This window comes from Staurois parvus, unplaced genomic scaffold (genome assembly GCF_062004578.1).
Source record: "Staurois parvus isolate SC_StPar_1 unplaced genomic scaffold, SC_StPar_1.0 ptg000697l, whole genome shotgun sequence".
In the NCBI taxonomy this organism is placed as follows: Eukaryota; Metazoa; Chordata; class Amphibia; order Anura; family Ranidae; genus Staurois; species Staurois parvus.
Window position 1 is genome coordinate 2,057,369 of NW_028318493.1, and position 23,856 is coordinate 2,081,224.

Consider the following 23,856-nt stretch of genomic DNA (forward strand, 5'->3'; position numbering starts at 1 on the left):
AGAGATGGTCAAAGTCTACAGGCATGCTACAAGAGATGGTCAGAGTCTACAGGCATGCTACAATAGTGTCCATTTCCGGGACAACTTTGAGGAGTCTGCTTGCGGTACCTTTTGCCCACCAGTGAAGGAGATTGACACTACGTTGGACCTTACATCTGCAGGAGGGGGTCCAGGTTCCCGATCGTTGTGGTATTTTCCTAAAAGACTTCATGGAGGTGAGGGGCTATTTCACATAGTATGGGACTCCCATCACCCAGCTCTGCATACACATATACTAAAAGGACTACAGAGCACCTCCACCATTTAGGTGGTTTTGGACTCTTTTTAGTTTATATTTTTATGGAATTAAATTTATGTATTGATTATTTATTTATGAGTTATTTTGGAGGTTTTGAGCCACTAATTGTGTCACGGATTCACATGTACGCTATTTCATATCCCCTCATTTGGGGTCAATTATCACTTCTTTCTTTATAGGCGGTGTAGCCTATAATTTTTTCTCACCTAATTGATTTTGTCACAAGTTCACGCGCTTATCCCCGGTATTAGAGTCACACATCAATTAATTTTTTCCTTTTCTATAGGCAGTGTAGCCTATATTCCCCTTTTTTTCACCATATACAGTTTATGTTGGTGTCACCTAGTCACTATATTTCTCTTTATCCCTAATTGGGATCACTATTATATTTTTTTTTATTTTTATATATTTTATTCTTTTATCTTTGGTTTACATCAGTTAGTCTCTGTTGATTTATATTCATTTATGGTGTATTTGTGGTTTTTCAGTTATATTCACTGTATTATTCACATATGGGACGTTGAGTATCCTTTTTTGCTAGTTTTCTGGATTTTTTTTTTTTGGCACTTATATAACAGTGGATATATTCTCACATCACTTGTCTATTTGTGCCATTCAGCACAACAGTGGAGGGATTTCATTCATCACCATTATTTTCAGTCCTACTGATTTATATGGTTTATTATTTACGTCTCTTTTCTTCTTTCTGAATTTATCCGTTTGGCACATATTATTTGTCACTATTTCCTTGTGTGTGCAATTTAGCACAGAAGTGGGGAGGTTATTCCCATTATCATCCTTGGGTTTATTGGCAATTATTGTTTCATGGTTTCATATATTTTGTGATTTTAGTCACATATAAGTACACCTAGATATTGGTTTTGGAGGGTTTTTGTATTTATTTATTTATGTAGATTTTATTATATGCTATTATTTTATATTTGCATGTTCTTTCCGGTATGTTGTATGTATAAGCGCAGCACCACATATGGTCACAGACTACAGGCATGCTACAAGAGATGGTCAGAGACTACGGGCATGCTACAAGAGATGGTCAGAGACTATGGGAATGCTACACAAAAGGGTCGGAGATTAAATGCATGCTACAAGAGATGGTCACAGAATACAGGCATGCTACAAGAGATGGTCAGAGTCTACAGGCATGCTACAAGAGATGGTCACAGAATACAGGCATGCTACAAGAGATGGTCAGAGTCTACAGGCATGCTACAAGAGATGGTCACAGAATACAGGCATGCTACAAGAGATGGTCAGAGTCTACAGGCATGCAACAAGTCCTCGATCCCCTCATGTTTTGCATTGTATTGTTATTGTTCTGTCACATGTTCTGTCCCCCTTTGTAATGTACAGAGCTGAGCGAACTATCGGCGCTGTATAAATACTGTATAAAAATAAAAATAATAATGATCAGAGACTACAGGCATGCTACAAGAGATGGTCACAGACTATGGGAATGCTACAAGAGATGGTCACAGACTATGGGAATGCTACAAGAGATGGTCAGAGACTATGGGAATGCTACAAGAGATGGTCACAGACTATGGGAATGCTACAAGAGATGGTCACAGACTATGGGAATGCTACAAGAGATGGTCACAGACTATGGGAATGCTACAAGAGATGGTCAGAGACTATGGGAATGCTACACAAAGGGGTCAGAGATTAAATGCATGCTACAAGAGATGGTCAGAGACTACAGGCATGCTATAAGAGATGGTCACAGACTACAGGCATACTACAAGAGATGGTCAGAGACTACAGGTATGCTACAAGAGATGATCAGAGGCTACAGGCATGCTACGAGAGATGGACAGATACTACAGGCATTCTATAACAGATGGTTAGAGACTATAGGCATGCTACAAGAGATAGTCAGAGACTACAGGCATGCTACAGGAAATGGTCAGAGACTACAGACATGCTATAGAAAATGGGCAGAGACTACAGGCATACTACCAGAGTAGGTCAGGGAATACAGGCATGCTACAAGAGAAGACTGGAGACTATAGGCATGCTACAAGAGATGGTCAGAGACAGCAGATATGCTGCATGAGATGGTCAGAGACAGCAGATATGCTGCATAAGATGGTCAGAGACAGCAGATATGCTGCATGAGATGGTCAGAGCCTGCAACCATGCTATAGGTGTTGTTGCAGATTGGGGACGTGTTACAGGAGACAGTCACAGACTTGAGACACATTACAGGAGGCTGCAAGCGATCTCTTCTCTTAGAGCCTGAAATGAATTGAATTCTTCCACATTTGTGCTCCTTACAGCTCATTTAGAGTGACTTGTGCCGTATGCAATATTTCTTTTAGTAAGATCCATTATAAAATATCAGGGGAAACATAAAGAGAAAAAAGACAGACAGCGCACTAAAGTAAGACTGTGAAAGGAATACCCCAAACCATTTACATACTAGAAGTCATTCTACGGAATATTTTTCTTTCACTGGCCTAAGTGAACACCAAATCACAGAATACTGTCTGCAGGGGCCCCAGGGGCTAAAGGGCCACATGTGCTCCCCGGGCTCCATGGTGTGCGGATTCCATTTCGGAGCTCCAGCCGGTTCCAGAACTGGGACGTCTCTGTTTTACAAGGTGATAATGACATGGAGGCCTCGTTAGATATCATTAAGGGAGTGGAATTGCGGCTCATGTCCGGACCCCCTGACCTTCACCTTTCACCTTTCCTTGAATGATTGTCACAATTTACTCTATTGGATTCCAGCTAATAACACCCCTTAATAAAAATAGTTAAAAAGAGGAATTCTGCCATTAGGAGCGGGGTGATGAAATGGGTTGGAATTACAGGATCTCATGCTTCAGAATGGAATTCCACCCAATACATCTCTGAAATACATGGCGTCATGTTGATCCTTCTGAGTCTGTGAACACAAATGAGCACATATTCTATGATGTCAGAGCGGATTCGGGACCTCTGATCTCCAGCCTTGGTTTGGGTCAGCGACTGAGAAATGATTGAAACCTGAGGATCAGGATGACGGCTAGACTGCTTTTTCAGAAGGCCATCTATGGCAGCTTTCTTACTGATTTATGATAGGCTTCCTTTAAAGGAAAAAAAGTTTAATGTCACAAAAGAGGTTTTCTTTAATACCTTTAGGAGGTTAGGTGATCAGTCGCAAAGCAACCTGCTGGGGTGTTTGGTTTTCAGCAATGCATTAGGGAATGCTGCCAATTTCTCCAATCAGGTCTCTTTGTGCTTAGGTGCCCAGGTGCTTTAGCCCGGGTTCACACTTCTGTGGCGCGGCATATCACATGTGATTCACACAGAAACCGCACTGCATTCCTGTGCAAATCACATACGAATTCTGTGTGGTGCGATTTGAGCCATACATTTTGTATGGCTCAAATCGCACCGCATCAAAATGGTGTAGGACCCTTTTTTGGTCCGCACTAGAATCGGATCACATGGGTATTCACACCTATGCGATCCAATTCTGCAAATCGCACCGCGTTTTGCGGACCGATTCCGGGGTGTTGTTAACTTAACATACAGACCTACAGCAGTTTGCATGAATGGGATGCGATTATAATGCAATGTGGAATTCGCACAGAAACCAGTGCGAATTCCACACCGCAATTATCCTCCCCTGCTTCCAGTGTCCCCCTCTTATCTCCTGAAAGGACATATCATGTGGAGTCACTGCGCATGCTCAGTTTGGTGTGTATTGCTATAGAGGTTTTGTTTGTTTGGTTTTTTTTTCCTTGGGAGAGTGCATGTGATCAGCACAGGACCAATTCGCACTATCCAGACAGAGGTCAGGGGTTCTGCATCCTCCTAGAGCAGAAAGAAAACTCCTCCTATTAGCTTTAACATGTGCTATGCTGGACACTGATAGAAGGCTGCTCTAACTGCTGATGAGAAAAGGTATTTAGCAGTTTATATTTACTAAAATTATTGAATTTCCATGTTCTGTGTACTGTGGGAGACTAGATATAGTGAATGCAGGGTCTGGGGAGACCATATATAGTGAATGCAGGGTCCGGGGAGACCAGATATAGTGAATGCAGGGTCCGGGGAGACCAGATATAGTAAATACAGGGTCCGGGGAGACCGGATATAGTGAATGCAGGGTCCGGGGAGACCGGATATAGTGAATGCAGGGTCCGGGGAGACCAGATAGTCTGAATGCAGGGTCCTGGGAGACCAGATATAGTGAATGCAGGGTCCAGGGGAGACCAGGTATAGTGACTGCAGGGTCCGGGGAGACCAGATATAGTGAATTCTGGGTCCTGGGAGACCAGATATAGTGAATGCAGGGTCCGGGGAGACCAGATATAGTGAATGCAGGGTCCTGGGAGATCAGATATAGTGAATGCAGGGTCCGGGGAGACCAGATATAGTGAATGCAGGGTCCTGGGAGACCAGATATAGTGAATGCAGGGTCCAGGGAGACCAGATATAGTGAATGCAGGGTCCTGGGAGAGTGGATATAGTGAATGCAGGGTCCATGGTTTAGTAATACTTTAAATTTTCTTTGCACCCCCCACCCTCCATTAACATGCTAATGACATGTTTAAATAAAACCTTTCCATTATAATTATATGTCTAAGTTTATACCCAGTTATGTCTTTACTGGATCTCTGTGCTTCTCTATGCAAGGCAGGCAGACCACCTTGCCTCAGCACTCCTCTCAAGGGTCCTCAGCCCCCCATTAACATGTTAATGACATTTTTACTTAATACCTTTCCCTTTGCATTACATCATTTTAGATCCAGTATTGTCATCTTGGGTCTCTTTGCTTTTCTATGCAACACAGACAGATCAAGGCTGGTGGGATGTGCCGGCAGGGTGCTGTACATAGCTTTCTGAAAACATCACAGCACCCTGCCTCACAACTTTTCTCAAGAGCCATCAGCCCGGATGATTGCCTTGATGGGTGGATGTCAGTCTGGAGACTTGAGTGTTCCTAGGCAGGCTGTATTTGCCTGCAGACCACCCTGGGTAATGGTCACATGTGATGCTGAGCCACCATTACTGAAAGAACTGGAATCCAAATGAATGAAAGGAGCGGGTCAGAGACAGACTGCAGAGAAAGAGCTAGATGATGCTGGATGTCCTCAAGCGAGAAAATGAGGTGGGCTCTATCTGACATGCTTCAGCTTCTAATGCACATTGTGAGAAGCTCGCAGTGTGCAGTGAAATCAGCCATTTCAGTCCAGGAGAGGAGCTGGTACAACTGTGCAAGAGTGAGGGCCTGTTCGCACTCCATGCGTTTTCAGTTGCTTTTTTTCTGCATCCAAAATGCTCAGCAAATAGATTATATGGTGGTCAAAGTCATAGTTCACATCAGAGCTTGCAGTTCCAGTTGCAGAAAAAAAAGTAGAACAGGCTGCATTTTTCCTTCACAGAACTGTACTAGAACGCGGTAAAATGCGTCAAAAACGCACTGGAACACACCAAAACGCACTGGAACGCACAGGAATGCACATATCCCTGTTTAAATTGAAGAAGAGAAGGGAAAAAATGAACTGGAATGCGTAAAAAAACACACTGGAAAGCGTCAAAAACACACCGGAACACACCAAAAATGCATATGCAAAAACGTATCTGGAATGCATCTGGACTGCGTTTCTGTAGTGTGAACCGGCCCTGAAAGTCGCGTTTTCTTCTTGTCCACAGCATGATCTCCAGCTGCGATGCCTCGCCCTGTCGTGGGCTATCACTGCATGCTGGGACTTGTAGTTCCCCGCCCAGCTCTTATGTCCTAGAAGAAAGTCTGGCTGTAATTAGAGTGCAGGGAGGGGCCCCGTTGTGGTCTTTCTAATCAAGTGTAATAACGCTTATTAAAACCACTCGGTGGAGTTGGGTCGGTTCCAGCAGCTGGGGAGCCTTCAATGTAATAATTAGCCAGAGCCGGCCATTGTGGAAGGCTCAGAATTGCAGACTTCACTTGTAATTAACCGACAGACGCAGCGATTTGTAATGCAGAGTGATGAAAAGAATAGCTCCGGTCCTCAGGGGGATGGCGCTGATGTAGACCGGAGCACTGGAGGAGCGATCCCACAAGCGGTCAGAGCGGCTCCATGTCTAGCACACTTCACTGGATTTGTAAATGTAACATCTGAAACAATGAGTGCATTTTTCATCATTAACCCCTTTGCGCCGGCCCCTCCTGGCCCTTTAAGAGTTTCAGAAGGGGTTTTAGGGTCATGTGACTGCCGTGATACGCTGTCACAGCGATCACATGATCGGAAAAGGTCCTGATCGCAAGGGGAGATCGGGACCTTTCTGTGAGTCACGGACATATGTGCTGGGCGCATGCTCTCAGCGCACATGTATTTTCAAATGGTACCTAAATATGCAGCCGCTCGGCGTCTAGGGGTTAAACAACATTACTGTAGAGTATCTAATGGGCAACCTTTTTTTTCTAATTTTTGTATGAATTAGGAAATGATTAGAATAGCTGTCGGGTTTTTGCTGTGCGTCTCATTCATAAAATGTAGCTTTATATCCGTTTTTAGAGGCACAACAGGAAGTGAGGAGAAATTCCCTCTTTGTTGTCACCAGAACATACACTATATTGCCAAAAGTATTGGTCGGCCTGCCTTTACACGCACATGAACTTTAATGGCATCCCAGTCTCAGGCTGGCCATACATTATACAATTTTCTTGAGAATTTTGCTTTAGATTTACCAAAAACCTTATAATATGAGGTCAAACCTAAACAACACTTTCAATTGTATCCAATTAGGCAGGCCCTTGCACTACACAGTTGAAGGTGAATCCAAAGGAAATTGTAAGAAAATTGTATAGTGTATGGCCAGCCTTAGTCCGTAGGGTTCAATACTGAGTTGGCCCACCCTTTGCAGCTATAACAGCTTCAACTCTTCTGGGAAGGCCGTCCACAAGGTTTAGGAGGGTGTCTATGGGAAGGTTGGACCATTCTTCCAGAAGTGCATTTGTGAGGTCAGGCACTGATGTCGGCCGAGAAGGCCTGGCTTGCAGTCTCCACTCTAATTCATCCCAAAGATGTTCTATCAGATTGAGGTCAGGACTCTGTGCAGGCCAGTCAAGTTCCTCCACCCCAAACTGGCTCATCCATGTCTTTATGGACCTTGCTTTGTGCACTGGTGTCAGTCATGTTGGAACAGGAAGGGGCCATCCCCAAACTCTTCCCACAAAGTTGGGAGCATGAAATTGTCCAAAATGTCTTGGTATGCTGACACCTTAAGAGTTCCCTTCACTGGAACTAGGGGGCCAAGCCCAACCCCTGAAAAACAACCCCACACCATAATCCCCCCTCCACCAAACTTTACACTTGGCACAATGCAGTCAGGCAAGTACCGTTCTCCTGGCAACCGCCAAACCCAGACATGTCCATCGAATTGCCAGACAGAGAAGCGTGATTGGTCACTCCAGAGAACACGTCTCCACTGCTCTAGAGTCCAGTGGCATCGTGCTTTACACCACTACATCCGACACTTTGCATTGCACTTGGTGACGTAAGGCTTGGATGCAGCTGCTCGGCCATGGAAACCCATTCCATGAAGTTCTCTACACACTGTTGTTGTGCTAATCTGAAGGGCACATGAAGTTTGGAGGTCTTTAGCTATTGACTCTGCAGACAGTGGGGGGTTTATTTACTAAAGCTGGAGAGTGCAAAATCAGACTCCCTTCTGCATATAAACCAATCAGCTTCCAGGTTTCATTGCCAAAGCTTCATTGAACAAGCTGAGGTTAGAAGCTGATTGGTTTCTATGCAGAAGGGAGTCTGATTTTGGACTCTCCAGCTTTAGTAAATAAACCCCTTGGTGACTTCTGTGCACTGTGCTCTTCACCATGCACTGACCCCGCTCTGTCATTTTACGTGGCCTACCACTTGGTGGCTGAGTGTCTGTTGCTCCCAGTTGCTTCCACTTTGTTATAATCCCACTAACAGTTGACTGTGGAATGTTTTTAGTAGCCAGGAAATGTCACGGATGGATTTATTGCACAGGTGACAACCTATCACGGTACCACGCTTGAATTCACTGAGCTCCTGACAGCGACCCATTCTTTCACATTCTGGGACTCGGTGAGATTTGTGTGCTGAGTTCCGAGGTCTGTACACCTCTTGTGCCCATTATGAGGGGTTCCCACCATTCCTGCTGTTTCCCCAGAGCTTTTTTAGAACTTCGATTTCTGGTGGAAGAAGTGAGGCAATCACAGGCAGCATACAGAACACCCCAAGTGTTGCCATGTAGCACATTTGGATTTTCAGCTGTGGATTGAACAGGAGAGGTGATCCGTCATAATATATAAAATGAATTGTATAGGAGTTGTGGAGTTATGTCAGCTTTTCTGTAAGGAAAGTGGAGTTTCCCTTTAAAGGCCCTGTTCCAGCCAGCCAATTTCACATATTTACTTTAGGATAAACTTCCTTCTCCTTGTCTTTGAGGAATTCTTCTGTTTCCGATTTCTAAGAAAGCTGACTCTCCATTTGTGTTTCCCTCTGGAATGTCGATCATGAAGGCGATTATCTGCAGTAAGTGCCCCGCAGCCCCGGAACACCATGGGGAGCGTGTGAGGTATACAGTCAAGTCTTAAAGGAATTTTCCACCTGCAGATGACTTTAATTTACTGACCTGCTCAGCTTTTCTAGCACGTTAAAGATGAAGTTTGATCTGCTTATATTTTGCCTTCCCTGGTACCTCAATACCTCCCTCATAAACATGTTAATTACATTTTGAAATAAAACGTTTCTACTTTTATTACATACCTTTTTTAGTCCCAGTGATGTCATCACTGGGCCTTTGTGTTACTCTATGCAATGCAGGCAGATCCTAGCTAGTGGGAGGGTCAGCAAGGATTAGTGCATAGCTTCCTGAAAACATCACGGCACCCTGCCTCAGTACTCCTCTCAAGACTCCTCAGTCCTGATGCAAGCATTGGGCTGGCTCTTGGGAGAAGTAGATGGGTGGATATCTGGAGGAGTGGGTGCTCCTACCCATATGGAAGAAAAATATATTTGAAATATATTTTAAAAATATTCTTCCCAAATATATTACCATATATATGAAATGCTACAATTTTGGTCATATTCAATATGTTTCAAAATATATGTTAAAATGACTTTTTTATATCTTAAAAAAAATCTGAAGAATACATTTAAAAAAATATATTTTTTAAATCTATTCTTCAGATTTTTTTTAACAGACAGAAAAGTCATTTTAACATATATTTTTACATATATTTGTAAATGCATTCCAAAAAATGTAATTTGTATTTTTAAAGACATACAGCAGTATATTTGAAATGTATTTTTCATATATTTTGTAATAAAAACGCATTTCAACATGCTATATATATATATATATATATAATATATATATATATGTACCGTATTTTCCGGCGTATAAGACGACTTTTTGACCCTTGAAAATCTTCTCAAAAGTCGGGGGTCGTCTTATACGCCAGTATGCGGCATGCTGACACTTTTTAGGGGGGCGGTGCGGTGCCACCCCCCCCCCCCTTCCAACGGAAGTGAAACTTATTACAGGGGTGGGCAGGGGCTTCTGTCTCTTACCTGGCTCCGGTCCCACAACGATCCGGTCCAGGAAGCACAGCTGCTCCTTCCTTCAGTTCGGCCACTGGATGTTCGTGCGGCTGCTCGGCTCCGCCTCCTCACCGGTGATTGGCCGCCAGAATTGTAGCTCAGGAACGGCACACAGGCGGCCAATCACCGGGGAGGAGGCGGAGCCGAGCGGCCCCACGAAAATCAAGTGAAGGTAAGTGTGCCGTGCACAGGTGCTGCTGCAACCACATATGCTTGCTGCAGCAGCACCATACTGAACAGGGGTCAGCAAGTGTCAGTGGGAGGAATAGTGCCCCATCATTGGTGTCACTGATACCAATAATGGGACATTATTCCTCCCACTGACACCGACGATGGGGCACTTTTCCTCCCCCCCACTGACACCAACGATGGGACACTATTCCCCCCCCCCACTGACACCAATGATGGGGCACTATTCCACCCCCCACTGACACCAATGATGGGACACTATTCCTCCCACTGACACCAATGATGGGGTGCTATTCCTCCCACTGACACCAATGATGGGGTGTTATTCCTCCCACTGACACCAATGATGGGACACTATTCCTCCCACTGACACCAATGATGGGGTGCTATTCCTCCCACTGACACCAATGATGGGGTGCTATTCCACCCACTGACACCAATGATGGGACACTATTCCTCCCACTGACACCAATGATGGGGTGCTATTCCTCCCACTGACACCAATGATGGGGTGCTATTCCTCCCACTGATACCAATGATGGGGCACTATTCCTCCCACTGACACCAATGATGGGACACTATTCCTCCCACTGACACCAATGATGGGGCACTATTCCTCCCACTGATACCAATGATGGGACACTATTCCTCCCACTGACACCAATGACTGGGCACTATTCCTCCCACTGATACTAATGATGGGGCACGATTCTTCCCACTGGTGTGCATTGGAAGAGGGGTAGTCTTATACGGCGAGTATAGCCCAAACACTACATTTTAACAGGAAAAGTAGGGGGATCGTCTTATACGCCCAGTCGTCTTATACGCCGGAAAATACGGTATATTTTATATATATATATATATATGTATATATATTGAAATATATTGAATATGGCCAAAATTGTAGTATTTCAAATATATGGTGAGCCCCCATGATTAAAAGAACTGAAATACATTGAATTAAGGGGGCAGGCAGGAACAATAAGGCTGAGGAGAGAAGATAATGCTGGACATCCTCCAGTCTGAAACAAGGCTGCAGCTTCTAATGAGCTGAATAACTTTCGGACATGTCACAATATACAGCAACAGAATGATTTTTGAGAACAGCTCCACCTTTTATATATTTAAAAGGCCATCCTTGAGCTCTGGTCAGTGACTTTGCCTAGGCTAGGATGCTATCATCAGTCTGCTGCAGGCAGAAGGAAGCGTTTCCTCAGTCTCCTCTCCAATGATCAGACTGCAATATTGTAACCCTCTAGCAGGGGTCTCCAAACTTTGGCCCTCCAGCTGTTAAAGTACTGCAAGTCCCATCATGCCTTTGCCTCTGGGAGTCTTACCTGTGGTTGTCAGAGTCTAGCAAGGCCTCATGGGACTTGCAGTTCCTCAACACCTGGAGGACCATAGTTTGGAGACCCCTGCATCTAGATAAGAGGCTGCAGCAGGGTCTGATCTGTGTAAGACATTTGTGAAGAAGACCTGCACAGGCACCAAGATTTACATGATTGCGTCACCTCTGAGCAGGCATCTCAGACCAGAAAGTAGATGGTGACCCTGGATGATGCTTCTAGCATTTACACAGGTTGAAGTCAGCAATAGTGTCCACCATGTTTTTCTCATGAGAGGTTTCCTTTAAAGTTTATGTAAAATATTGCATCTGGAAAGTCCTTAGCTATGATGGCTGAATTAGTTTTCTTTTCTCAGAGCACACAGCAGGGGGCTTATTTAATACAGGCCTGTTAGAGTGGACATAGGTCACACCATTGGAGATGTTGGGGGGGGGTGGCTTCCTCTGAAGGAATCTATAGAATCCTCTATAAACCCTTAATTGGACATGAATCAGCGGCTTGTACAAATGTGTCCATTCCCCATTTCATGTCATCCCTCTCTAGTCAAAACAGACATTCCGAATTAAACTGTATCTGAGACTAACCAGAGACAGATCTGAAGGATCAGAGATTTCAAGGTGAGCCGTTCATCCTGAAGGGGGCAGCACAGTGGTTTACTGGTTAGCACTTCTGCCTTGCAGCGCTGGGGTTCTCCATTCAAATCCCACTTTCATAGAGTTTGCATCTTTTCCCTCTGCTTGTTTCCTCCCACACTCTAATCACATGCCGATGCAGTGAGTGTTGTCACTCTAGGACAAAAATGTATTAGTAGCAGGATCATCAGGTGAAGCTATTGGGATAAAGCCTGAAAAATGAAAACTAATGCAGCTGGAACATCAAAGAATTGGAAAGCTGTAATATATTTCATTTTCCTTCTTTAAGCTGGCCACACACCTTACAATCTGATTTGGAGTTACCAATAAGCAAAGATCAGTACCAAAATGAAACTAAATCAGAGAGGGGCACAGAACAGTCGTCAGTGTAGAGACACAGCAGCTCACGGCCTGGGCATACTTTCAGGTCATGAACATTCATGTTTATAGGTGGGAGCTCTGATCTGTCATGCTGAGACTTGCAGTTCCATGGGGGATGGAAAGTTGCAGATCTTTGGGTTAGTTTGTTATTAATCTTCCCTCTCTGAGGTTGTGTCTGTGCGTAGACATAGGGTGGGGTTGGATGAAGATTGCCGAGCTCTGGATGTGATCCCGGGACCTCTGGGAATCGGCAGAGCGCGCCTCAAAACTTGGAACGGAAAGAATTGTGTGTTGTAGTAATTGCTTACACATTGTGCAGGTCCTACAGGCTTGGGTAGTGTATTACGGCTGCATTTTTTTAGGACAAGCCGATAATTGGCCGAAAACTTTCTGGGATATGGAGGCATTGCAAAGGCCAGGGACACTCGTATCTAACAAAACTCACGTTTATAGAGAAAAATATTTCCTTTAAATGTTATTTGTGTGTAATCGTCAATCTGCTGTAACAGAAAGCTGACAGCGTGATGCCATGTGGTCATCCAGAGCCAGTGTGGTGAAAGGAGACAGTATGGTGTCATGTGATCATTCAGAGGCAATGTAGTAAAAGCTGACGTGTGATCATTTAGGGCCAGTATAGTGAAAGCTGAAAGTGTGGTGTCATGTGATCATCCAGATCCAATATAGTGAAAGTTAAAAGTGTGATGTCATGTGATCATCCAGAACCAGTGTAGTGAAGGCTGACACTGTGATGTCATGTGATCATCCAGATCCAATATAGTGAAAGTTTAAAGTGTGATGTCATGTGATAATCCAGAGCCAGTGTAGTGAAAGCTGAAAGTGTGATGTCATGTGATCATCCAGGACCAGTGTAGTGAAAGCTGAAAGTGTGATGTCGTGATCATCCAGGACCAGTGTAGTGAAGACTGACACGTTGATGTCACGTGATCATCCAGATCCAATATTGTGAAAGTTAAAAGTGTGGTGTTATGTGATTATCCAGACCCAGTGTAGTGAAAGCTGAAAGTGTGGTATCATGTGATCATCCAGAATCAGTGTATTGAAAGGTGAAAGTGTGATGTCATGTGATCATCCAGGACCAGTGTAGTGAAAGCTGAAAGTGTGATGTCATGTGATCATCCAGAACCAGTGTAGTGAAAGCTGAAAGTGTGATGTCATGTGATCATCCAGGACCAGTGTAGTGACAGCTGAAAGTGTGATGCCATGTGATCATCCAGAACCAGAGTAGGAAAGGCTGACACTGATGTCATGTGATCATCCAGATCCAATATAGTGAAAGTTTAAAGTGTGATGTCATGTGATCATCCAGATCCAATCTAGTAAAAGCTGAAAATCATGTGATCATCCAGGGCCAGTGTAGTGAAAGCTAACAGTGTGATGTGATCATCCAGGGCCAGTGATATGAAAGTGAACATTGTGATGTCATGTGATCATTAAGAGGCTATGTGTAAAAGTAGGCGCTGTGATGTCATGTGATCAAGATCAAACCCCAATAGAAAAAAGGCAGACAAATGCATCTTAATCATGGATATTATATATGTGGGAGTATAAAGCCAGCACATTTCGGTGCAATGACCATGTCCCCTTCATCAGGGCTGCTTGTCTAGATCCATTGTCAATGGTCACTAAATACACTGAATAAAAATACTAGAGTTCTCATTTCAAATGTCTCCTGGAGCAGTATCCACAGTAATCTGCAGTATATTAGTCACTACTGATGTGAATGTGGTGTGTTTACTTGGTAGGCGACCTGCTGACCCTTTCATTACAAGAGAATCGGCTCATTCCTCACATTGCTGGAAGGTGCGGTCCGCAATAACAAGATGAAATTTCAGAATCCCCCCTCCGCCCTCCTGCAATCAGATCCTGAGCATGAAACATGCCAGACAGTCCGTATTTACTAAACTCAGGTCACTCATCTGTTATCACATTAGAGTACATTCTTCTTGTCTCCGGCCTCTGCTGAAGCATATTTGAGGCTCCCCATGCATGAGCAGAACTGTGAGAGAGAACAGATTGCAAATCGGCTCAAGTTTTATCCAGCCTCTGTGGGCATGAACAGTCTCTGATGCCATGCCAGATTACACACCATGTGAATGCTATGGGGCCCACTGGTTACACTCACCTATGCAGGTAGCTATAGCACATACCAAATACATTTAGATATATTATATAGTTTAGGAAGGTCTATTTGATTGCTGTGGATTCATTTAGTCATTTATGCCTTGACAGTTGCCTTTTGCTCTGCCGGTGGGGAGCCTTCCCTGCTGGCAGAACACAATGATTAGTGTTGCCACTTATAGCCGCTGGTACTAATTGTTTGGAAAAAACCCTACAGGATGGTTGTACACAAGTCGATCAAATGGGGCACAACCAGAGTGAACATACATGGATCAAATTGATTAAGTATTCTTATATGTTCTCCCCCCTCCTCCTACACAGTGGTGTATTTAGGTTTTGTGCTGCCCTAGGCAACACAAAAATCGCCTGCCCCCACAGACATGGACCAACCCCCCATCTCCCTTCCGTGGAGAGAACCTGACATTGACCAACAACACCCTTGCCCTCCACCCGGGAGAGCCTTCCACCCCCCCCCCTCTCTGGTGATAGAGAGAAAGACACTCATCTCCACACCTTCAGAAATCCATCAAGCAGCCCGCAGCCTCTCTCAGATCCCACCTGGTTCCCATGGCACGCATGTCCCTTCTTCCATCCCTTCTTCTGAGGGAGAGGTGCTGCCCCCCCGAAAAATGCCACCCTAGGCAAATGCCTTGTTTGCCTTGTGGTAAAAACACTCCTGCTCCTACCTATCCTTCATACCCTGTAAAAAAAAATTGGATCTGTGTACTCATCTATTTTCAGTCCGGTCACGTAATCTGCAGCTCCAGTTCCCTGTTTCAGCAGCTGCTGCAGGGGAGAGGAGGGAACACCAACAGCCTATGGGTGACTTCATGGTTCCCAGAATTTCCAGCGATTCTCAAGTGCTTCCTTAGACAGGGGAGCCAGAGAAGCTGAATCACATAACCGGACCCAGCTGCGGGTAGGTGGTGGAATAAAAGCAGTGCTTCATTGGGCTGTTTCCTTTTTTTAAAATAAACTATAATGAAATGTCACTTATTGACATTAGAAGAAGGTGTTTTGGGTGCAGAGCTGTGTGAGGTGGTGGATTCGGATGCACTGTGCTGCACTGAAAAAAAGTGACGCCTGCTGTCGCACTGCTTTCATTTCAGCGGTGTAAACCGGCCAGGTAGGAGACAGGGCAATTTGCCTTGTATTGTGGTGGGACTGTACTGGAATAGCCACCCAACGCAGTCCTACCGCACCTCATGTGAATGGGTCCTTAAAGCGGAGTTCCACTCACTCTGTAAAAAAATAAAAGTCAGCAGCTACAAAAACTGTAGCTGCTGACTTTTAAAAAACAGCCACTTACCTGTCCCTCGATCCCGCGGTGTCCTCCCCGCAGCCCATTTCATCGACCGTCCTGTATTCCAGGGGACCAGCATCTTCAGTGTGGGCAAGCTGTCACAGCCGGGTGCCCACTGCGCATGCGCAAGTAGTGCTGTGCTTCCTGAATGGCCTCGTCGTCTTCTGGGATCTGTCACGTGTCCCACAAGACTACGGGGAGGGAGGGTAGGAGGACAACTTCTGCTTCTTCCACTTCTAGACGAACGCAGTAGAAGTGGGAGCGGGTACCTGTCAATTTCGGGTACCTGCTCCCCAAAGGTGCCACTCCTTAATGGGAAGCGGGGGACCAATCTTTAAAGCGGAATTTCCTCTTTTGGGTGGAACTCCACTTTAAGGATTGTTAAGCTGCAACATAAAACATTTTTTCTTTGGGTTTAATACTGCTTTTAGCAATGGAATGTAAGGTATTCTTCCAAAGGAAGTGCTCTCTTCTTTAGGATACCATTGGAGGATTTCGGTTTTCCCATCTTTATCCATTACATGACATAATGGGTAGATTGAACCCCTTTGCTTCCAAATCTCTCTGTATCTCTTGCTCTATTTTGTTTTCTTGGTTCTGTCCCAGAATATTCTCAAAGGAATGTAAAACTCTGAAGTCCTGCCTTCAATTGCAAACAAAGCTCAGATAATGGAAGTAAATGTTCTCTTCAGGGTTCTGGTGTGACCTGTGCTGAGCGCCATCTCTGTATTTGTCTCCGCAGGCTGGGGACAAGCACTATCACCCGAGCTGTGCACGATGCAGCAGATGCCACCAGATGTTCACCGAAGGAGAGGAAATGTACCTGCAAGGTGAGGCACCCCTCGTTATCTGTATACTGACTATTCTCTCATCTGTTTATGAATTCCTGTTTTATTTGTAGGATGAGCCTTCTGCCTCTTCTCTCATTTCAGCAGACAGTGCTGGCCTCCTCACATTACCTCATTTTACATTTTAATTTGGAATTAGTAGCATAAGTAAGCATAACGGGGTTGCACAGTTAAAAAAAAAAAAAAAAAAGGTTGCTCCTTTTTTCTTTTCTTTTCGTTTTTTTTTTTCTTTTCTTTTTTCTTCCCTAACGTCCCTTCTCTCTTACTCTTTCACCCACTCCCTTCCTCCGTCCTTCACCATCTTTTTCCCTCCCTCCCTTCTTTCCTCCCTTCCTTGTTTTCCCCTCCCTTCCCTTCCTTGCTCCCTTTCCTTTTCCCTTCCTCTCCTCTCATCTCCTTTCCTTCTCCTCTTTCACCTACTCTTTCCTTCCTTCTTTCATTCTTCACGCTTTTTTTTCCTTCCTTCGTTCCTTCCTTCGTTCCTTCCTGTCTGGAGGAAGGAAGGAAGGAAAAAAGAGCTTGAAGAATGAAAGAAGGAAGGAAGGAAGGAAGAGAGTAGGTGAAAGACTTTCCTTCCTTCCTTCCTTCCTTCTTCCTTTCTGCCTTCCTCTTTTTGCTTTGATATGAACACCGGCCATGAGGCCTAATCTTTCTGATATTTGTTCAAGTTGGGATATTGCACTTTGCTCCGGTTTATTGAATAAATACAATAGTTATCAATAAATCTGTATTTATATTGGTATGAAAAGGGATCTGGATTCCTTGCAGCTTCCTCTCCTCTCTCCCTGACATTGGTAGAAGCCCCCACAACCCTGCGCGGTCCACACTGTGTGATTCGAGCTGTCTCTGGCCTCTGTCGGTAATAATGTTTACATTGGCCCAGGAGAGGCTTTTGTTCTGCTGATAAATGTTTCGTAGTTGGCCCAGACTGCCTTCTTTTTAAGGCTTCCAATCATCTTTTATCCAGAACTTTTCCTCTGTGCAAATAGTCAGGTCACGCTATGCTTGTTACATCGTGACCCTTTACATTTTATATTCTCGTTTTTCAGCTTTCTCAAGAACAGCTTGTAGATTGTAAATCTTTATTTTCCTTGTCAGTCAGAAGAAATGTTGAGAAAAACAGAACATGAACAACCTATTCAGTTTAAAGCAGAAATGCAAGGCAACAAACACACACACGCACGCACGCACACACACACACCTGTGAACAATGATTTCCCCCTTCCTGATTTTTTTTTTTTTGCATATTTATCTCACTTAAATGATTCAGATCATCAAACAAAGACAACTCGAGTAAATGCAAAATGCAGTTTTTAAATGATGATTTGCTTTACTAAGGGAAAAAGCTGTCCAAACCTGCCTGGCCCTATGTGAAAAAGTTATTTCCCCCCCCCCCCTTGCTAAACCATGAATGAACTGTGATTAACCAAATTTTTTTGAAAAGCTGAGTTAAATTTCACTTGCCACACCCAGGCCTGATTACTGCCAGACCTGTTGAATCAATAAATCACTTAAATAGAAGCTGTCTGACAAAGTGAAGCACTAAAAGATCTCAAAAAGCAACACATCATGCTGCAATCTAAGGAGATTGAAGAACAGATAAAAAACAAAATAATTGATTTGTATCAGTCTGGATAGTGTCACAAAGCCATTTCTAAGGCTTTGGAATTCCAGTGAACCACAGTGAGAGCCATTATCCGCAAATGGAGAAAACTTGGAACAGTGGTGAACCTTTGCAGGAGTGGCCGGCCTACCAAAATTACTCCAAGAGCACAACGATGACTTTTATAGGAGGTCATAAAGAATCCAGTACAACATCTAAAGAAATGCTGGCCTTACTTGGCTCACTTAGGCTACTTTAACACTGAGGAGTTTTTGAAGCGGTTTCTTGTTTAAAAAAAAAAAGCGCCAAAAAAGCTCAAGAAAAATGCTTCCCTATGTATGTCTCTGTATGTCTATGTATGTTTTCACATTGGGGCGTTGCGCTTTGGTTGCGGTGTAAAAACGCCTGCTTGCAGCATCTTTGGAGCATGTTTGTTCAGTTAAAAAAACCCAAAAACGCCTCTTCTCATTGAAATCAATGGAAAACGCCTGAAAATTGTCTGAATAGCTCTTCAAAAATGCCTGAAAAGTGCCTCAAAAATGCAAGTGCAGTTTTTAACTCGTGTCCTTTAAAAACGCTCAGAAAGCATGGCAAAAGCTTGGTAAAAACACATATGCATTTTTGCATTGGAGAAATCTGTCTTAAGGTCGGTGTTCATGTTTCAACAATAAGAAAGAGACTGGGTAAAACTGAATCTATGGGAGAGTTCCAAGGTGAAAGCCACTGCTGACCATAAAGAACACAAAGCCTCGTCTCACATTTGCCAAAAAACATCTTGATTATCACCAAGATTTTTGGGCAAATATTATGTGGTTTGATGAGACAAAAGCTGAACTTTTTGGAAGGTGTGCGTCCCGTTACATTCATAAAAAGAACATCATACCAACAGTCAAATGTGGTGGTGGTAGTGTGATGGTCTGGGGCTGCTTTGCAGCTTCAGGACCTGGACCACTTGCCATCATTGATAGAACTATGAATTCTGCGCTCTACCAGAAAATCCTGATGGAGAATGTCCAGCCATCAGTTCCTGACCTCAAGCTCAAGCGCACTTAGGTTATGCAGCAGGACAATGATCCGAAACTCACCAGCAAGTCCACCTCTGAATGGTTAAAAAAACAAAATGAAGGTTTTGGAGTGGCCTAGTCAAAACACGAACAAAAATCCGATTGAGACTCTGGCATGACCTTAAACTGGCCATTCATGCTTGAAAACCCTCCAGTGTGGCTGAATTAAAACAATGCTGCAAAGAAGAGTAGACCAAAATTCCTCCACAGCAATGTAAAAGACTCATTGCCAGTTATCACAAATGCTTGATTGCAGCTGTTGCTGCCAAGGGTCACACAACCAGTTATTAGGTTTAGGGGGGGGCAATTACATTTTCACATTGGGCCAGGCAGGTTTGGACAGCTTTTTCCCTTAATAAATGAAATCATCATTTAAAAACTGAATTTTGTATTTACGTGGGTTATCTTTGTGTAATAATAAAATGTGTTTGATGATCTGAATCATTTAAGTGTGCCAAATATGCAAAAAAATTAAAAATTGGGAAGGGGGAAAATACTTTCACAGCAATGCATATGTATTATAAATACCATTTTGTCCTTTTTTTTAATGGGAGATCACATGACGTCTTTTCTCAGCTGCATAAGGAGTTTAGAGAGGTGGGTACATGCGGGTATGTCAGCAGAGAAACAGCAGTACACTGATATTCCGAGTGAAGAGCTGTGGCCATTGGAGGACATGCAGGCTGTGATCCCAGCACAGACACAAAACTGACCACGCTAGGATGGATGTGTTCTCATGCCTAGTGTGATCAGTTTAAAGTAGAACTATAGGCATTTTTTTTTCACTTTGGATTGAGTAATTGAGGGCTTTACCTCTATCAGTTTTTTTTACCATCTGTGTCCAGTGGAGGAGATTTACCTTCACTTCCTATCCCATATGTGAATCAGGAAGCAAGGAAAATCCCTGCAAATTAAGGGAATCCCTTGGAGCTCCCTAGGTCACCAGAACTAGTGTCCCCATTAAAAAATTACCCATTACTTTTCTAGGGACAAATCTAAATTTGGGGTTTTCTTTTACCTTCACTTTCCATGATAATGGTAAACAGGACAAATAGAGAGGGTGGATCTCCTTAACAGGGCACAGACAGCAATAAAAATCTAATCCATCTAAGGAAATGACGGGCACAAGGCGGTTCTCTCATTCTGGGAGGATGACATATGACATCCTCCCACTTTAACCACGCGCCCCGGGGGCGTGCAGCATGGGAATCGGTGGTGCGCTGTGTCCCCGGGACACAGCGGATCACTGATCAACGAGAAGAGCCAAAGACATTGGCTCTGTCATGTGATCAGCTGTGTCCAATCACAGCTGATCGCATGTAAATAAGGAAATGACGGTTATCGACATTTCTCTCCTCACGAGCTGTCACGCTGATAGCTCGTGAGGAGAGCCGATAATCGGTGTAGCCCCATCAGTGCCAGCTGTCAGTGTCCATCGATGCCACCTGTCAGTGCTCATCAATGCCACCTGCCAGTGCACATCAGTGCCACATATCAGTGCCCATCTGAGCTGCCTTTCAGTGCCACCTATCAGTGCTGCCAGTCAGTGCCGCCTATCAGTGCTGCCAATCAGTGCCACCTATCAGTGCCAGTTAGTGCCACCTATCAGTGCCGTCAGTGCTGCCTATCAGTGCCATATATGAGTGCTGCCTTCCAGTGCCACCTACCAGTGCTTCCTCATCGGTGCCGCCTATCAGTGCCCATCAGTGCAGCCTATCAGTGCCCATCACTGCAGCCTCATTAGCGCACATCAGTGAAGGAGAAAAATCACTTATTTACAAAATTTTATAACAGAAACTAAGGCTGGCCATACATTATACAATTATCTGCAGATTTTCTGCCCAATTTCCTTTAGATTTACCTTCAACTATGTAGTGCAAGGGCCTGCCTAATTGGATACAACTGAAAGTGTTGTTTAGGTTTGTCCTCCTATTATATGGTTTTTGGTAAATCTAAACCAAAAATCTGCAGATAATTGTATAATGTATGGCCAGCCTTAGAAACTATTTTTTTTCAAAATTTTCAGTTGTTTATGGTTTGTTTAGCAAAACATAAAAAACCCAGAGGTGATTAAATACCACCAAAAGAAAGCTCTGTCTGTCTCAAAAAAAGATACAAATTTCATATGGATACAGTGTTGCATGACCGCGCAATTGTCATTCAAAGTGCGACAGCGCTGAAAGCTGAAAATTGGCATGGGCAGGAAGGTGGTATAAGTGCCCAGTAGGCAAGTGGTTAAAATAGGAAAGCAGGGAGACTGGCAGGACCACCAGGTATTTCACAAAAAGGAAGCAATTCAAAGAGAACAGGATACTTTATACCACAAGTACATAGTACAACAGACACATATCAGGAACATGAAATGTTGGGGTAACAAACACTATAAAACCTTTATCAAATTGTCATTATTGTATGCGTTCAAATCTGAAAATTGGGAATGAAAAAGATTTTCGTTTTACATCCAGTTCTGATGACCACACAGCAATAGAAATCCAGCAAGACTTTAAACCCTTCCTCACTTCTGTAAACCAAAGTGCATTTAGCCCACACTGACACTTGCGAATTGGCCTGACAGCTTTGACAGCGGGTATAGAAAAGCATCAACCTCCTTTAAAATAATCACATTTTGTTGCTTTGCAACCTGAAATGAAGACAGACACAGTTTTTGTTTTATCCAGCTGTATTTACTCAGTGCAGCTTATAACATCCAAGTGAAAGACATGTCAGGAAAAAAAAAATCAAAAACAGAATCACTAAGTTTGAAAAAGGAACCCTCCTTCTGTGAGTATTTTGTTGAACCCCCTTTTGCTTTAATAGCAGCCATTAGTCTGTTGGGATAGGTCTCTACTAACTTTGCACATCTAGACTGCAATATTTGCTGCTCGAGTTCAGTTAAATTTGATGACAGTTTGTGGACTGCAGTATTCAAGTCATTCCACAGATTTCCAATGGGATTTAAGTCTGGGCTCTGACTAGGCCATGCAAGGGCATTCACCTTTTTCTCCTCCAACCACTGCGGGGTCATTGTTGCTGTGTGCTCTGGGTCATTGTCATGTTGGAAGGTAAACCTTCTTCCCATTGACAACCTGGCAGTGGGCAGCAGATTTTCCTCAAGAATCTGACAGTATTTTGCCCCATCCATTTTTCCTTCTACCCTGAAGAGTGCTCCAGTCCCTGCTGCAGAGACACCCCCCCCCCCATAACAGGATATTCCCACCTCCATACTTTACTGTAGGAATGATGTTATTTGGATGGTGAGCTGGATTGGATTTCCGCCAGACATACCTTTTAGTGTTGAGGAGCGGCTTTTTTCTTGCAACCTTCCCACACATTTGTGGAGGATTTGTGATATTGTTGTCACATGCACACAATCACCACTCTTGGTCATCCTTTTCTCCAACTTCTTCAGAGTTGCTGTAGGCCTCTTGGTAGCCTCTCTGACCAGTTTCCTCCTGGCTCTTTCATCCAGTTTGGATCGACATCCTAATCCAGGGAGGGTCTGTGTTGTACCAAATACCTTCCATTTCCATTTCCTAATAATAGACTTCACTCTGCTTCTAGACATTGATAAAGCCTTTGATTTTTTTTTCTGGTGTCCATTTCCTGAGGTCCCAGAAATCTTTTGACAGTTCCTTGCCGCCCATAGTTTGCTTCAGTTGCACTTCCAGGGACTGAAATGGAAAGCTCTTTTCATGCTGAGCTAATCGAAATGACTACTTCTGATCACAGTTGAAAGTCAAATGGCTTTGTGTGCCATTGAGAAGGTGATTAGCTACACCTGATTGAGTTATTTTTTTTGGGGGGGGGGGAAGGTTATCCTTTTTCCAACTCAGCGATTCTGTTTTTGAATTTTTTTCTGACATTTTAGTGTTCTATTTTTCACTTGGATGTTATAAGTTGCACTGAGTAAATACAGCTGGATAAAACAACAACTGTGTCTGTCTTCATTTCAGGCTGCAAAGTAACAAAATGCGATTATTTTAAAGGGGGTGTTTCTTTAATATACGCACTGTATATGTGAGAACCCCACCGGGTAATCAGCCACTGAAACCAGCCCCACCGAAAGCAGTGGGAGGCTGATGGCTCCCTCAGCTAATTGCAGCTGCTCACATGTGATCGCTTATGGAGCAATCACCTGCAAGTGATTGACCCTGAATGCAGACAGCCTGGGGCATGTGTACAGTCTTCCAGTATGAAAGAGTCCTCCAGTATGAAAGAGCCCTTAAAGCAGCGAAACTGACTTTCACCAAATAGTCAATGCTGGTGAATCACTAGAAGTCTTACCTTTCTTCTTGCGCTGGTCTTCACCTCTGCTCGGGCATTTGGACGGTCCCTCCAGGATGGCTTGTGGGCTATTGGCCCTGAATTGTACTTGAGGATGTCATTGTGAGACTGTTGCCCAGAGCGCCTTTTAGAAGAGGTTTTGGGGGACCAGTGGAACAGATAAAGGGAACCTGCTGGAACGAGGA

At 44.0% G+C, this 23,856-nt stretch overlaps 1 protein-coding gene across 12 annotated transcripts in view; it reads left to right on the top strand.

Moving 5' to 3' along the window:
- The window catches only part of ABLIM1 (actin binding LIM protein 1), a 419,225-nt gene that overhangs the window by 284,965 nt on the left and 110,404 nt on the right, over positions 1-23,856 (top strand). For all 12 annotated transcript variants that reach the window (XM_089653044.1, XM_089653039.1, XM_089653047.1 and 9 more), the window contains exon 7: positions 16,615-16,702. In XM_089653044.1, the coding sequence (XP_089509170.1) occupies positions 16,615-16,702 (88 nt within the window). The remainder of the gene's footprint in view (positions 1-16,614; positions 16,703-23,856) is intronic.